Source organism: Psammomys obesus, unplaced genomic scaffold (genome assembly GCF_907164565.1).
Source record: "Psammomys obesus unplaced genomic scaffold, mPsaObe1.curated_primary_1811, whole genome shotgun sequence".
NCBI lineage: Eukaryota > Metazoa > Chordata > Mammalia > Rodentia > Muridae > Psammomys > Psammomys obesus.
The window spans coordinates 8521931-8538981 of record NW_026596147.1 but is presented as its reverse complement, the minus strand read 5'-3'; the positions used below and the strand labels follow the sequence as shown (position 1 = coordinate 8538981).

The 17051-nt window shown below is 47.5% G+C and overlaps 1 protein-coding gene across 2 annotated transcripts in view; it reads right to left on the bottom strand.

Annotated features, from left to right (window-relative positions):
- Window positions 1–441: 441 nt before the first annotated feature.
- The window catches only part of Dctd (dCMP deaminase), a 28365-nt gene continuing 11755 nt past the window's right edge, over window positions 442–17051 (bottom strand). For both annotated transcript variants that reach the window (XM_055593588.1, XM_055593587.1), the window contains exons 4-6: window positions 4541–4657; window positions 3134–3230; window positions 442–1748 (exon numbers count right to left, since the gene is read on the bottom strand). In XM_055593588.1, the coding sequence (XP_055449563.1) occupies window positions 1670–1748; window positions 3134–3230; window positions 4541–4657 (293 nt within the window). In that variant the 3' untranslated portion in view covers window positions 442–1669. The remainder of the gene's footprint in view (window positions 1749–3133; window positions 3231–4540; window positions 4658–17051) is intronic.

Here is a 17051-nt window from a genome sequence, read left to right as displayed (position 1 = left end):
GCCACAGAGAAGCACCACAGGCCAGGGAGATGGCTCAGTTGGTGAAAAATACTTGCTCAAGCTTGGGTTCAATCCCTCAAACTCATGCAAAAAGCTGGGTGTGAGAGCATGCACTTTGTGGAGCGATGGCAAATACAAGAGAAACTCCTGCCTTGGAACAAGGCGAAAAGAAAGAACTGATGGCCAAAACGTTGTTCTCTGGCTTCTACACACTGTGGTGTGCTGCACAGTGCCTCCCCCTCACCCTGCCCCAATTTTAAAAGACTACAGTGTTAGAGGACAAAAGTCCCAAGAACACGGCATTAACACTTCCAATATTCTCTGAGACAAACCTATGTAACATGCTTTGCAGACAGCACGGAAACAACACGAGCAGAGAGCTGAGCATACATAGTAAGACAACAGTGAGCATGTTTGGTGCTAGTAGATTTTAATAAAATTTTAATAATATTGGGAAAGAGCCAAATTACAAAAATGTTCAGGAATAGAGTTAAAAAAAAAAATCTCAAGAGATGAACTAGAAAACCATGAGAGAAAAAAAAAAGAGCACCCCAAAAAAGGTAATAATCTCGGATAAAGAAAACATTTTATCAAAGGCACTGAATGTGTCTAACAGAGGTTAAGTGAAGTTAAAAGCAGAGTACACAGCGAAGTGTTCCCCAACTACACCATCAGAAGATGCTGCCTGTGCGGGTGAAGGCACAAACGAGGTGCAACTGCCGCCTCCAGGCAGGCAGGATTTCCCACGAATCTCTTACAGGACAGGAATGAATGTACTCTCTGGTTGCCGGGTGCCCTTGGAAATGAACCGTGTTGGCACGTGGAGCAGGGGCGGCATGTTTCCGCACAGCAGGAGGAACGGGGTTCCGGGATGCCGCTCGTCATCCATACGTACAGCCCCAGCTGTCACCACACGGGGCGCGGTCTACCGGGAGTGATGAGCCGCGTCCTCTAGGATCCACTTATTACTTGGGTAGATTTAACGGTGCCGTGTGACCAACAAACCAAGGATAAGAAGCTGGAACCACAGGGGTCCCTTCCCTCCACAGGGACGGAAAGCCACTGCTGTGCGTGGGAGCGGAGTGGGAACCGAGGGGATGGTCCTGGTTCCGTTGTGCTGATCTCCTGCCAGGACAAATGGCACCCTCAGCCTTCCCCCCACAAGTCGTCTGCGGCCAATCTGTCAGCACCACCATCGTTTTGGTCCTATTTGTTTTTCCAAGGGTATGCTTCATTTGGGCCAGATTTTCCCATCAGTGTGTCTGCTCACTGCTAAAAACTCAAGAAGCAATTATTCGTATGTCCTTCCAGCCCACGAAGCAGTGAGGAGCGGCTGTCGGGATTCGGTGGATGACAGAGGGCTGACATTCTTCTGTGGAGCTGCCCTCACCGTGGGCACACAAGCTCTGCGGAAGGTGGAGAGACCTTTCACCCCAGCTCCCACGGGCAGGCCCTCGGTTTCCAAGTCAAACCAAATCAATAGCTTAAACCGATGTAGATCATGAGGTGGCAGGAACGGCAGAGAAGGTGCGGAGTTTTACAGACCTTAGCTAGGTACGTGTGCTAGGCTGGCTATTAAACAGCTGCGAGTGGCTTCAAGACAAAAGGCACCAGCGGCTTCTTGGGGGTGGGGGTGGGGATCTCATCTGGGGAGTTAACAAGATGGGCCTCACTGGGGCTTCTGACTCGGTTGGCTATTGATGGAGTCAAAGTCGATGACAATCTTGCTGTACTTTGGTGTGAATTTTCTAAACACGAAAAACAACATAGGTGAAGGAATTATCCGATAGGTAGTTAGAGCAACTTGTTTATTTCAGCTTAAACTGTATTTCCAGTGCAGAAAGGAAAATAATGCCCTGGGATTTGCTTGATATTTTATCTCTCCGGGAGCCAATTATAGTGCCCCATACTGGGAGGAACACAGAGCGGGAAAGACTAAGACAAGAGCGGCACACGGGGGGCTCGGCTTGTGTGTTCTTCAACTACCCGAGTTCATGAATTATCAGGGAGTCAAAGGATTTCTATCCAGTTAGCCGCGCAACATGAGATCCAACTACAACTTCCCCGTCATATTTATCTTATTTTCTGGGAAATTTCTGCAGCCAACTTGAGTTGCTCTGAAGCAAGCAGTACATTTTCTTTTGCATCGGACACACGGAAAGAAAACTCGATGAAGTGAGGTTTTTCTTTCTTTTTTTTTTTTAAATAAAGTTCTACCTATGCAAATAAGGCCTCTAAATCTTTATATTCAACACTTCTATAAGAACTGAAGGTACTTGGGGACTTTTTAAAACAAGACAGCATGTCAGCATCCTTCCTCTGTAGTCTCTGCTTCAGTTCCTGCCTCCAGGTTTTGCCTTGACTTCCTGCCCTGACCTTCCACACATGCAAAAATCTTATTTCTAACTGAGCACGGTGGGTGCTGTTATTTGGCAGAATGAGGCAGGAGGCAACCTGGGCTACACAGCAAGCTCAGGAGAAACCTGTTCATACAGAGACTGTCTCGGGAAACAAACAAAATATGTCCCATCTCTCACTAAGAGCCCAGTGAATGGGGCAAGCTGCTCATCGTACAAGTCTCCTCCACTTCTGGCCAAAAACACAGCAACACTTTGCAAAGCTTCTCACTCTAAAAGCAATTTTCTGCCATTCATAAAAGGTGGCAAAGCTTACAAGTAAAACATAATCTTCACTCTGCAAAGACAATCATAGAAATCGGAGGGGCTTCTGCTCTTAATTCAAAAAGTTGCTCGGAGAAGAATTCCTGGTGTCTCACCCTGGTGGGCGGCCTGTTTTCATCCTAAACTATCCCTGTCAGAGCCCTTACACATGCAAAATTTAAAGGCTCAGCAGTACCAGCCCAAAAGTTGTAAATTTTTAAATTTCTTGCTACTTGCATGATTAGCCTAAGCCTTGGGAAGTCACTAATATTAAAACACAATCTTAAACCAGCTGTCTCCAGACACTTCTGTCAGTACTCCACACCTACAGAGACCTTCAGAGCCTTGTGCCTTCACCCTTCCCAAGACACTGCCATGTGTCCTGGGAAAGGCACAGCTCAAGGGATACACTAGACCTCAAGCTAGGCCACGTACATTTCCACACCAGTCCGCCCCTCCCGCCCCCGACCTACCTGAACGTAACCCCAGCCAGTTTGAACATGAGCCTGGCGGCCGTGGTCTCTTCACTGTCATGGTATTTATCCGACATAAAAATGACTTCTTTTATACCTGCAGAGGTAACGGTGAGAGATAAGCAGAGACAGAAAAGTGCGAACGACAGGCAGTGAGACGGAGCTCTGTGCCTATGATTAATTACCTTTCTTTGAGTGGGCTTGCAGACAATGTCCAGTTACTAAAATACTCATCTGCAGTCTCCCAGTACGGCAGAGGGGACTGTATTGAATCTGCCCTCCAGTTTTTATGCATAAAAAAAAAAATACAAATTCAAAGGGAAAATGTATCAAGCTTTGATCCAGTTAACAAATTTTCTTTCCTTCTGGTAAGCAAGTATTCTTTGTCCACAGAGCAACTACTCAACTCAAGAGGGTAATGTGGGGAGGAGCACGCTGGCTGGACCTCCACGAGCTGCCGTCACGTTAGCCTGGCTCTGCAGAGGGCAGCTGTCTCACCGCCACACTGAGAGCCAGCCGTCCCAAGGGCCTTCTCCTGAGGGCGGCTCTGTACCCACCTCAGGACGGATGAGCCAGCTGACCAGAGCCCACACACCGCTCTGTGCACGTGCCTGCGGCCAAGCTCTTCTCCTGCAACCAGCCACGGAAGCACCCCAAAAGTATAGGTTAACGGCAGCAGCTGCACGGGCAACCATGCTGTCCTTTAAAGGTGGCTGTTATCAGCCGACTTCCGCTCTGACAGCCAGCAAGCAGCTCATGAGAAACAGTCCCTTTAACCCACACATCTGGCTAGAAACTCGAAAAGTCTTTAAATCTCAAACCGAGAGCTTTATGGAGATAAAGCGCAGCTCACTCTTAGATGTGACAGTTCAAAACCAGGTGCGATATACAGAACACAGCGTTGTAGGTTATGGCAGATGTGACATAATAAGAGAAAAGCTCAGAGTAACATTCCAGTCTCATGATATTTATATGCAAAGATATGCTTAGATCCTCAAATATCTACCATGTATTAGATACAAATTAAAATTTGATATACAGACTCCCAGCTGACCTTGCTTCTGACAGAAGTTCATTTCCCTCCCTCCCCCCTAATCTATGCACAATATGTCAGAGAATGGTAAATTGACAGTAATTATATGCAATGCCTGTGTTGTTTTTTTGGCAGCTTGCAGTTTCAGAAGTTGCAAACTAAATTAAAAACATGCTAAGAATCACAGAGGACGCAATTAGTCTTAGAATACCTGGCACCACTCAAAAACAAAACACGGGAAATAGCTTGCAAAGTTGATAGTGCAATTAATTTAGATCTAAGCAATAACAATATAAGATCAAACACACCTGCACGGAGCTGCTGATGAGCAGGCTCCAGTGCAAATGTGAGAAGTAGAAAGGCCCGGTTCCTACCTGCCTGGATGATGAGCTTAGCACATTCATTACACGGGAACAGGGCGACGTACATACTGCAGCCCTTCACGTCAGCCGAGTTCTTGTTCATGATGGCGTTCAGTTCCGCATGGCACACTGGGAAAGAGAGAGAAGGGCTGAGGCTGCAGCAAGGGTAACTAAGTAATTCTGTTGCCACCTTGGAAATAGCATGGAACAGACTCAATAAAAATAAATTGATTAGAAACAGCAACACCAGGACTACCAAATAATGGCCTCGTGGTCTGTCTGGGTGGCAACTAGCAGGGCAGGGAAGCTGCTTCCGCAGCTGGCCTTGGTTTCTCAGCACCTAGAGCAGCCAGGAAGGGCTGAGGTCAAGTATCTTCCCCCACCAGAGCGGAGCAATACCTCACGGCTCCACAAGGCCCTGGAGTACTGAACTGCCCACATAAAATGGCTCATTTGTGTGTTGATCTGCACCCACAGGGATACTGAGCGTAGCTGTTAGAGGGCAGGGGGCAAAAGAACACAAGAACGAGACGTGAAGCCGAGAATTTCTATCCTGGCGGATCTGCTTCCCCTCGTCATGCTCAGCCCACAAGAAACTAGAATAAAATTTAAAAAGGCAGTGGGTAGCAGCTATTTATCTATTTTAAAAACATACTCATCCACTTGAGGGCAAGGAACACTCAAGTTCTCCGCACACAGAGCCATCCCACCAGTGATTCCAGAGGCCCATGCAGGCCTCCTTTCTCTCCCTGTCTACCAAAGTTGACCCAGTTCCTAGCCCCTTTCAGCTAGCTACTGTTACTCCCTGGCCACAGGGGTGAAATAAAGAAAACTCCCGCACTCAAATAGTTCTAAATCCCTGGGCCCGCCTTGCGCCTTGAAGGCTTTCCACAAGGCCATCACTGAAAGTTCTGGGTGTGTCACCTACAACCATCTTGCGCACTCCCTATGACAATTCCTTATAACCTTTATCCCCAGAGGAGCTTCCTCTGTTCTCTACTTGGGGATTGATGGTCTACACTTGGGCACTTTTAAGAGAATTCCCAGATGACTCAAAATTTGGGAAGCCTTGCCTTACGGAATTCCCTGAAATCTCCGATATACACGGCGCACACAAATGCTAACACAAGCAACTGTAGAGTGAGCAGAATCGCTGACCATGGCCCAAATCATACATAACTCCCAGAAAACAAATAAGGGTCCCTTCAAGAATCTCCTCTTCCTGCCATCTCCAGCCACCAGCATTCCACATCCAACACTTTGTGGTCACACAGTTAGGCACATCTATTAAGAATCTATTCAGGGTTAGAAAGACGGACCGGACCCTGGTCTTGCATGGAATAGCACTACCTGTGCCGGACAGTGTTTTACCAGAAAGCTAAGCTCTCTCTGGAAATGTTTGTGCATACTTGTAACTTCCATGAATTAAAAGTTCTCAGCCAGCCGGGTAGTGGTGGCGCATGCCTTTGATCCTAGCACTTGGGAAGCAGGGGCAGGTTGATCTATGTGAGTTCAAGGCCAGCCTGGTCTACAGCTCGAACTCCAAGACAGCCAAGATTTCATAGAGAAACCCTGTCTCGAAAGGAGAGAGAGAGAGAGATATCTCAGTCATGAGTGAAAAACAAAGTAATCCCTAGTTAAAGAAACAATCTGTGATTCATCAAATCACAGACCATTAGAGAGCTTGAGTCCTGTCCCCCAAGCCTCACTCCTGGTAAAAAGCCATGGGAAGACAGAGAAAGAGCAGAGCTCGGAAAGGGTTGGCGTGGCCACACGGCCAGTGGAATCCAAGAGGTATCCATGGCCCTTCTCCCCTGGTAACCGAGATGACAGGATGCCAGCATTAACACTGCTCCGTGTTAAAAACAATTAGATGTAATTGTTTCCTTTATGTCCCTCTTGGGGACAGAGCCAAGCCCTTTCTAAGTTCTTTGTAGCTCCCCCCAGAGTCTAATGCCATGCCAGGAGCATAATGGTGTTAAATATTTATTGAATAAATAAAGGAGAAAGTGCAGATCCCAATTATTGACGGTGACGTTGGGAAAGAGCAAAAGTTCTCTTCGTTCGGATATCAAAAATGGGCTTTCCCATCTGAGAAGTGTTCTGCGATGGGGCCAGAGTTCACACCCAGATGCGAAGGTTCCAATCTCCTACCACACAGCATCATGCTGTCCTCCTCTGTAAAAGTTGTCACAGCAACTACAACTACCTTTGTCTAACACTCCTGAGGCAGCCTGGAACACAGTTCATCATTATAAGTTGAGGCTCACTAGCGAAAAACCACCCCAAGAAACAGATCATCTTGGATAACATCTGACATGGCAGGAAACGGGTGGTTTCCAGAAATAAGATACACAGGATTCTAAATAGACATCCTTTATCATATCAAAAGTCACCGGATTAAAAGTGCAACGCTACGGATGAAGAGAAACACGCCGCTGTCAGAGACAGGCCAGCTCACAACCCAGGAGCCTATGTATTCAAAGTGAGATGATGAGATGAAAGCAAAACAAACAACAACAAAAACCCCACATGTTCTGAAGAGGGGTCGAAGACCTGACTCTCAGTGCTCTTGCCCAGTCCTGTACCCCTTGAACTTCAGAAACCACAATACGCTGTACCCCAGAACTCCTGCCCTACCAGGGCTAGCTGACTAATACTAGCCTTCTGGCCACACATAAGGGGTCCAGAGAATCCCCAAACCTGGGAGAACTTGGACCACTCACCTGGACCTACCCATCTCCCTCCCACCTCGAAGTTCCCTGTACTCCCTCTGTTGAAGGCCTCAACTCTGCCTCTGTGCCTTTCTGGCACTAACACTTGACTCTCAGGTAGGAGTCTCCACAGCCTCTGTATCACTGACACTACACACTGTGGTGGTTTGAATGAAAATGGCTCCCATAGGCCCATAGGGAAGTGGCACTATTAGGAGGTGTGGCCTTGTTGGTTAGGGGTGGCCTTGTTGGAGGAAGTGTGTCACTGTGGGGGCAGGCTTTGAGGTCTCCTATGTCCAAACTATACCTAGTGTGGCACACAGTCTCCTTCTGCTGCTTGCAGATCAAGAACTCTCAGCTCCTTCTCCAGCACCATGTCAGCCTGCATGCCGCTATGCTTCCTGCCATGATAATGGACTAAACCCTGAACTGTAAGCTGACCCCAATTAAGTATAACAGTTGCCATGGTTGTGATATTTCTTTGGAGCAATAAAACCCTAAATAAGGCACTGTTCTTCAGGAGGGACAACAGAACAACTTGATAATCACCCATTCACTCTGCTTGGTGCGCATCAGCGTAGAATGGTTGGGGCTTATCCACACACATCAAAAGCAGGTAACCCCTACAGCTGCTTCAAGCCAGAAAGCTTGCTGAGAATCCACAGGCCCAGCCTGTGCCTATCTTGTCCTGGCCCTGGAGAGTAAGGCTACGGTCCAAGTATCTCTCCGCCAACACTGAAGTCTTCCCAAGAGCAGAGAGACTTGAGAAGAGGCTTTCAACCAGTGCTCAAGGCCCAGCTCTTCATTAGAAAGCCTATGAGCTTTTGATAAGGGAAATTCTATTTGTACAATTAATACCAGCTCTAGGAAAGTGTATTTTGAACTAACGATAAAATAAATGCGGACTGGGAGACTGTTCGGTTGATAAAGTAAGGGTGCGAGTTCAGATTCCCCAGGACCCACATGAAAGCCTGACTCAGTGGTGCACACCTGTAATCTCAAGGGCAGGAGCAAGGGAGCTAAGCAGATTTCCAGAAGCGCTCTGGCCAGCTAGACTGGCCTGTGCAGCTGAGGTCCCAGTTGACGAGGTGGAAGGTGCCTTCACATGGATTCCTGAGGCTGCCCTCTTACCTTCACACGAGTCATAACCCACACCTGCACACGTGTGCGCAAACACACACACACACACACTGGGGGGGGAGGGGCAAAGGGAAAAGAGAGATTAACAATGGTAAAAACAATTTTTTAAGTATCAAGTACGCCGACTTTTGGCTTTTTCCTAACGTTCTGATTCATTCCCCGGTCCTCCAGGACAAGCTGGCACTGAAAAAGTCAGGGGCTCCTCTCCTGGCTAAGCACAAGGCTGCAGCCCTCACTCTGTGCTGAGTGGTGGCTTCCAACGACTCCAGTTCCTCCTCCCTTAGACACGTACACAGTCCTCATTCACTCAGCAGAGGTCAGATGCTCAGCACTTTAACTTTCTTTTCAAGAAGAAATCATTTCAACAACTGCTACTCTAATTTTAAAAATAACTGTCTCATTGTAATGCAGATATAACCTCTAGTTTTCTTCTATCCAATTTTTTTTGGGGGGTTAGGGCATATTAATTATACAGAATAATAGGTTTCACTGTGCCCTTTTCATACATGCATAGAACATTCTTTAGTCATATCTATTCCCTGTATTACCCACCCCGGCTGCTCCTCTCTCCTCCCCTCCCCTCTCCCTGATCTGAGTCCCAGTCTCGCACCCTCCATTCTCTCTCATGCCCATCCCCTCTGTGTGTGTCTGTGTGTCTCCCTCTCTGTGTTATTTTGGTTTTTGCTATATAGTCCTAGCTGGACTGGCATGTAGCCTGAACTGGTCTTAACATCATGGCAATCCTTTCTTCAGCCTGAGTCCTACGATTACAGGAATGCACTACCAAACCCAGAGGGCCACAAAATCAGTTAAATGAAATAGAACCAGGTTTTGCCTTCTTGTTTGCCTGCTTGCCTGGTGGTATGGGGTTATCTACCACCTGAACCAAACCTCACAGCACACCTGTGTCTCAAAAGCAACCATGGCTAGTTCTGTCCGGCAGCTTCACGTGGAGACTTTATACCTGAACAAGAACAGGACAAAGAGTTTAAGATGCACAATGCTTAAGAAGTATTCATAAGGCAGTCCATATTGTAAAAAAAAAAGGTGAATTTTCCTAGTATTAACTAAATATCCCTATCTACAGCTAAGCAAGAACTAAAAGTCATCCCCAAATGACACAGATATCCAATAAGCACAGAAGTGACACAAACCCTTTAATTATCCCCAACATCATGCAAAAAGAGTTAAGTGCTGAAAACACCAGATTAATGTGTATAAAGTGTGGCAGTCAGAATAGGGCCTGTTTCAGGTGATTGTAAGGCAATTCATACGCTTTGGTCTTTTCTTTCTTTCCCTTTTTCTATTACTGTCAGGATTCAGAACTGCATTAACCTTGGCCCACTGTAAAGATTGTATAATTAGAAAACTGTATTTTTCAGATTCTCTCTCACTGGGGTTTGATTAATCCTCACTGTCTCATGTAGGCGGTTCTCTGGAAGTTTGACAAATTAACAGGATGTACTCCATCCTTGTTAGATTTAAGAGATTCAACATTTTATAGATTTGACTTCCATCTCATTTGATGTAAGACTCATGCAGTATCTATTTTAGACACATTACAGGTACTCAAGTAGAAAAAGAAGATAAAGAGAGAAGAAACCCCACACCTTTGAATGATGCTAAACAAATTCTGACTGCTACACCTGTAACCTGGCAAATACGATGTCACACACAAACACACAAACACGCACGCACGCACGCACGCACGATGATCTCAGTCTCCGGCCGAGACATGATGAGAAACACTGGAGCCTCATAAAATCTGGACTGTGGGGAACGGAGGGGGAAACTCCTGTTTTTTCTAACCTGAGAACGGTTTCTCTTTTCTTAGATTTGACCCTGGAATTAATAAATAACATGAAGTGGGGTACCCCAATTTAGGGCTGATTTAGACTTATTACTAACAAGCTGTCCTAGCTGTTCTGATAACCACACTTTCCGTCATTATTCTCTAAATTAGAATCTAAGTGAGTTTACTCCTGGGGTAGCAGAGTGTCAGAGCCACAAAGTGTGGGCACATCTCCAGGAGCATGGCCATCTCCACCTCTGCCCTCACGGATGTCCAGATGCCTGATGGAGACTTCCACCAAGAGGAAGGGCACGCGCCTCTGAGAGATCCGTTTACTGCTTCGGTGTCTAGGACGAAAATGGAGCTTCAACTACTTATTTCTTAATTATTGAAAGATATCCTGACAAGGCCTCGTATGTCACTGCCAGCCTTCTGAGCACCTTTCCTTCAAGCCGATAATTAACAATAGCCTCGCCTCTGAAATTAAACTTGCAACCTGCCACTACCCGAACCCAGAGGTCTACTTTCTATGGCTACCCTCAAACCAGAAACCAAGGATTCTAGAATGGGCTCACAGGCAATGAAACACCTGTGAAGCGGTAGGCGTGAGTGCTCGAGGATCATTAGGAACACAGGAATGTCAATCACACTGCTCAGTCTCTTCAAAGGGGGAACTAAATACCTGTTCCCACCCAGAAGGCTGGGAGTGGAAGTTACTGACCTGGTGACCTTTGCTCTCCGTAGCTCAGGCTTCTCCAAATCTCCCAGAACATTTATCCCTGACTCCCCCTCCCGAAGCCTTTGTCTAGAGCTTTGTTTCTGTTTCTCAGTCATCAGAACCCTATTCTCAGGGAAGACGTGGACACCCTTTACAGCCAGCTGGTCTCTGTGCTGTCTCAGGGACCACCCAGCCTCTAGGCCACTAAGCTACAGAAGCCATCTTCAAGGTTACTCGGTCACTCGTATCTAGCCAAAGAGTCTCCATGCTGTCACACCTTAATCCTCCTTGGCACTGGGGGCTGCATTACATGAGGACACTTTTCTTGCAAATTGCACCGTGTTTAAACATGCTTACAGTCAATCGCCTGGTGCCAGATTCCAGAAGTTCGGGACCCAACACCAGCTAAGCCATGCTGACCTGACTTTCATTGTTACCTTGCTTGGATCATTTCCTTGACAGCTGTGATGCTTGCAGCTCCCCTCCTCCACCCCACTCCCCGAGACACACACACACACACACACACCTGTACCTGGTCTTCTCCTACAGCAAGGTTTGATAACTGTAAAGGAGCAGGCTGATTAATTATCAAGGATCTGAACAACAGATGGGCTCTAGAAAGGGAGAAACAGCTAGGAGCTAAGCAGTTCTATGAAGTAATTCTACCCAACAGGCCTAGCTGGGAGGCCCACCTCCCACTCCTCTGCCCTCTGTAGCTCCTTGCCCCTGTCCCCCAATCTCTCCCCCAGCCCGTTTTTGTCACCTTATTGCAGCCTCCTTAGAGATAATCTCAGTCCCTTCACTCACAGCCTCTTTAGAGATAATCTCGGGGTACGGGGCTATAGCAGAAGAGAAACTTTTTTCTTCCTTTTTGCCTCCTTAGTTCTGGGATTAACAAGTGTGCTCCACCACACCCGGCTGAAACCAGAAACTTTAATACTCTCCACTTTCCCCTTAGGTTCTGATAAAGTGACCGCAGACACTATCCAATCCCATCAGGCCTGACCTGGATGCCATGGCTAGAGGAATAAGTGAGCCCTGTCCCCCAGAGCTCAGAACCCACCAGAAACACTACAAGCACTTCAGGAGAAGAACTCCATGTGTGCTGTGTTGAAAAGGTGCAGAACACAGAGGTAACATGCACTCTGCACAGGAAGATGGGAACCGAGCCTTTGAGTCCTACTGCTTCTGCAGAAAAAAAATGTACCTAGATTATAAATGCCTTTTCAAAGCAAGGCTACTAGACCCTGGGGTTTGACTACAGGAAGGTGATGCCTTCTTCAAGCCCCAGCCCCTCAGAATGATAATAACATTCTGCCTTTCTTTGTGCAGTTACAGGAAGAGCACCTGAGGAAGGTGGAGGAGAAAGCCTTGCAATGAAGAAGAATTAATTAAGCCAATGAAGCCTTTGTTACCACTAGTCAGGGCTTTCCTGAGAAAGGTTGGCTTCTCCTGGGAGGTGGGCACCAGGGTCTTTGTGAGCAGAGATGACTTTTGCCTGACTAATCAATGGACTGTGTGTGCACACTAACGCCCTTTCCCAAGCCCTGTATCTAGCCGGTGACCTTTCTCCTTGGAAGATCTCTGAAATACAACCTCACAGCCTCTGGCATCAAGGACACACACAACTCTTCCTGAGACATAATAGCGTAGTTTGTTTGTGACAATGAAAACAGGAAACTGAGATGGTTTGGAGAAACCCTGTCCCAGGCCTGTACCCTGTGTCCACAGAAGAGGGCTCTGCTAGAAAATGACAATGGAAAGGAACCCAGATTTAGGAAAGCAGTCACAAGCCACTTACTCAAAATCAACCCCCCACCCCCAGGCTCAGAGCAAAGCCTAGACTTCCATAGCAGCCATGAACTACTGGCCCAGTGGCAGCAGCCAGCAGCTCCAGCCTTCTGACTGGGGAGATGGAGAGAAAAGTCCTCCCCCGGCCCCTGAGACCCTTACAGAGGAAAGAATCCAGTCGGGGCACAGTGCAGAAGCCCTACCTGGTAACTAAAGTTGGCGCTTGCTGGGCCGGAGGGTGGCCCGGGAGTGAGCAGGCAGCCCTGGTGGCGTGCTTCGGCTGGACCACAGGAATACATGTTTCTTTTTCTCTCTCTGCTGCTCTGTTCCCGCCCCATCCTCTACCCCCTTCCTCTGCCTCTCGACAGAGCTGCTGGTAACAACTCAGGGCACCCAGGGGAGCCACTTAGCCCCAATGGTAGTGCTTAGGGCTAAAGACATTTCTGACTGTGGTGTTTCCATTATTGATAATAAAGCCCCCAGAACTCTAATTACATTGCTTCCCTATGTGCTAAGGGCACACAATCAGGTCAGAAGGAGGAGGATGTAGAAGGAACCGCATTTCATCCATGGCTAAGCCAGGCCAACTCCCTTCCTACTGTTCCCACGAAATGCAATACCTAAAAGGTGTTGAAAAGGTACCAGGAGGAACAAAGCACAGTCAGTCACCCTCTGACAGGCTGTCACGTAAACACACACAGCAAGGATTCAAAACTTCCCTCTTGGGTTCGCAGCTTTTAAAGGGTAAACCAGGAGTGCGCTGAGCACTGGAACAAGGGTCAGAGTCCAAGCTCCTGGGTTCATTAGTTCTAGCGCCACAAGGCCTGCTTCAGGTGAATCAATGGCCCTACCTCAGCATGAGGGATGAATGGGATGAGCTGACCTAACTCTAACACGGGATTCTCTAAGGCTTACGGTTCCTGGCGCTGCCCTACATTCCTCGGCTCCTCCCTCAGCAGCTGCGCCCAGGCCTCAGCATCTTCCAGCCGCCGGCCCCTCAAGCCGGCCCCTCAAGCCTGCCCACGCTCCAGCAGTGAATCCCCCTGCAGTGCAGCTGCACGAACTTCGTGGCTACTGTCACCCAATCCCTCTCCTCCTTCTCCTCACTAATCTGTACACTTCCAAAGCCGCCCCCGCCCTGACCTGAGCCACTTCGCCTTTTTTTCCATTTCTTGGTTTCTCTCACTCTGCTGGACGATTTTATTAACTAACAAGTGACTTACTAAAAAAAAAAAAAAAGCAAACAAGAAACTAAAACTAAAGTCTCCTGTCTCACAAAGTACACAACAGTGTCTCAGCCCTACACTGTCCTATTGTTCTGGTTGGTCAGAGCCCCACGTGTCAAAACCCTGTGTAAATAATACCCCCATGTCCTCCCCTTCCATCCTCCCTTCAACTTGCTCCAGTTTGGCTCGAAGTGCTGCTGACAACACCAACTCCCTGAAAAACTCAGACACACTTAGTCTATAGAGTTCTTGCCGGGCCTGGACATGGTGGAAGGCCCCCTCCTCCTTAAACACAGCTCCATGACCCTCCCTGAGGGTCCTCCTACAAAGGCTCAAGAGTACACAACCTCCAAGTGCTGGGGTTCTCAGGGGTCGGAACCACCTCCTGTCTCTCTACACACTCCCTTCTCACCACCACCACGGAGACATGCAAAAGCCCAACCCAGCATGGAGGGCCTCGCCAACCTGGATCTCTTCTACCCATGCCCAGGGCACATGCAGTTTTGCTGGGAGCTCCTCATCTCCCCCAAACCTTGCTCTCCCTACCATGCCTGCTCCACTCCAGTATGCTACAGCTTGGAGCTGTTTGGGAAGAGTGACTGTCTCTCTCTAATTCTATATCAACCCATCTGCTTGATGCTGTCTGCGGATTGTCCATACTGTGTATTCATCTGTTCCTCCTTGCTCCAGCACCTTATGCCTCCAATCCCCCCGCAACACACACACACTTCTGCAACTGCCTCATGGCTGGACTCCTGTTGCCACTCTTGCCCACAAACACCTATTTCACACACATATAACACGACTTGGTACAAACTGCCAAATTCTAAACGGACACTCAGATCTGACAGATGTGGATGCTGGGAAATCTGAGATCAAGGCACTAGAAGATACGATGTCTACCGAGGGTCCCCCTTCCTGGGCTATGGGCAGACTCTTCTCCCTGTGTTCTCACATATGGACTCCACTGTGCCTTTGTGTATGGCCTATGCATGCACGCACGCGTCCACATGCATGCGTATGTCCAGAAGCCAGAAGCTGACACTAGGATGTCGTCCTTAGTCACTAGTGACTCAGTTTTTGAGACAGTCTCTCAGTCAACCTGGAATTTGTGGACTCAGCTGAAACGCTGGCTAAGAGGCCTCGGGGTGCTCTTGTTTCTGTCCCCCAGTGCTGTGGTACAGATGTGCACCACATCTGGCTTTAATGCAGGTTCTGGGGTTCCAAAGTCAGGGCTTCATGCTATGCAGCAAACACCTTACCCCTGAGCCATCACCCCAGCACCTTACTGAGCTTCATCTATAAGGACACACTAACCGAAAGGCTCTGCCCTCCTGACCAAACAATCCCTTAACACCAATACTTTAGGGGTTGCCTTCAACATAAGAGTCGGGGGAGACACACAATCAACCCAAAGCCTGAAGATAACCTTTTAAACCCAAACTCCTTAACCCACCCTTTGCTCTCAAAGCCTTGGCTACTTCTCAGTGTGCATCACCCCCCCCCCACACACACACACACACACAGCCTATCCCATGCCGGCTTTCCACGGAATGCCTCTTCCAACCCCAAGCCCCCACCCACTGGTCCATCTTTCCCTGATTGGCCCCATCCGATCCTTCAGACAGGGACAGTCCATACTGTCAGTTTCTCTCTTTACCGCCTACCTCCTCCACAAGTGATCTGCAAATGCTGTGAAAACAGACCAGAGCACTGCACAGGTCCTGACAGGCAAGAGATGCCCCAGAGTAAGCGTGTAAACAGATACATGGGAAAGCACTCTTCCAAAAGCCAATGATGGATAAAACACATTTCATGTCTAAAACTGAAGCATCGGAACTTGAGAGGGCACAACTTCACCACTACACCCAAAGCTGGCTAAAGAACAGATGACTCATTAGTATGTATTTTAATTCCTAAAAAGTGATCACTCATTTGTAGAGGGAAAAAATGGCAGAGTTCTGCTTCCCTTTATTCACCTAAACTCAAAATTAATGTCATTCCAACAAGGTCTTTTAATTGCAGAATTTAAAAATTCATACTCAGTTATCATACTCAATATTTTAAATTTACTATGGTATCTATCATTTGAAAGAGGCACAGAGATAAAAATTTGCATCTCTGCTAAGTTAGCTGGGGCCAGCGTGCTCACCTCTGCTTTCACCGATGGTCAGCATTTTCCGTTGGCGTTTACCAATTCCCAGCAGGCATCTCTACTCAAATGAAGATCATCACTGCTGGATTCACAAAAGGATTTCTCAAGTGCTTTCCATCTGGTCTTAGACTAGCCTCTCTCCACACAATTCTAAGCAGGCCTCGTACAGACAAATACATTCTCTCACTCATAGACGCTTTCCCAACTTTTTTTACTCAATGCCTTTTAATCTCCACAGTTAGTGGGTGGCCTGTACTCCTTAACTCCTCTCTCCTACTTGTGAACACTGTCTCAACCTGGTTTATATTTACCCCAGAACTAAAGACCTGGAGATGCAGCTCAATGGCAGAGAAGTTGCCTAGCATGCACAAGGCCCTGGATTCAATCTCCAGCATAGCAAAACAGGACAGAATCAAAACTATAGCAAAAAGCGAGGCAGACAGGAAGCCTGCTTCCATCTACTAATTCATCCTGACGTGCAGGTGACATTCTCCCTGTCACCAACAGCCGTTCACAGCTTGCAGCTCAGTCAATGAGAATGCCTTCATTACTCAGTAAACACAGCAACACTGATCATATGCAATAGGTTACATTACTGCTATTTTTTCCCTTCAAATTACAGACCTGGTGGAATCTTCAGCATTGATCTGCTTCATAAAAAAGCAGGGAGGCAGGGAAGATGAGATGTCTCAGAAGGTAAAAGCACCTGCCATCCAAGCCTATCAACCAGAGCCCAACCCCAGAACCCACATAAAAACAAAACAAAAACCAACCAAACAAAAAAATGGCAAGAAGTTGCAAAATCCCAGATGCAGTCATGGACATCTAAAGTCCCAGCATTCTTATGGGAAGTGCTTTACTGAAGGTAGAGACAGGAGAATTACCCAGCAGCAATCCAGCCAGCTAGCCTGGAGTACTCAGTGTCACAAAATATAAATAAATAGATAGATAGATAGATAGATAGATAGATAGATAGATAGATAGATA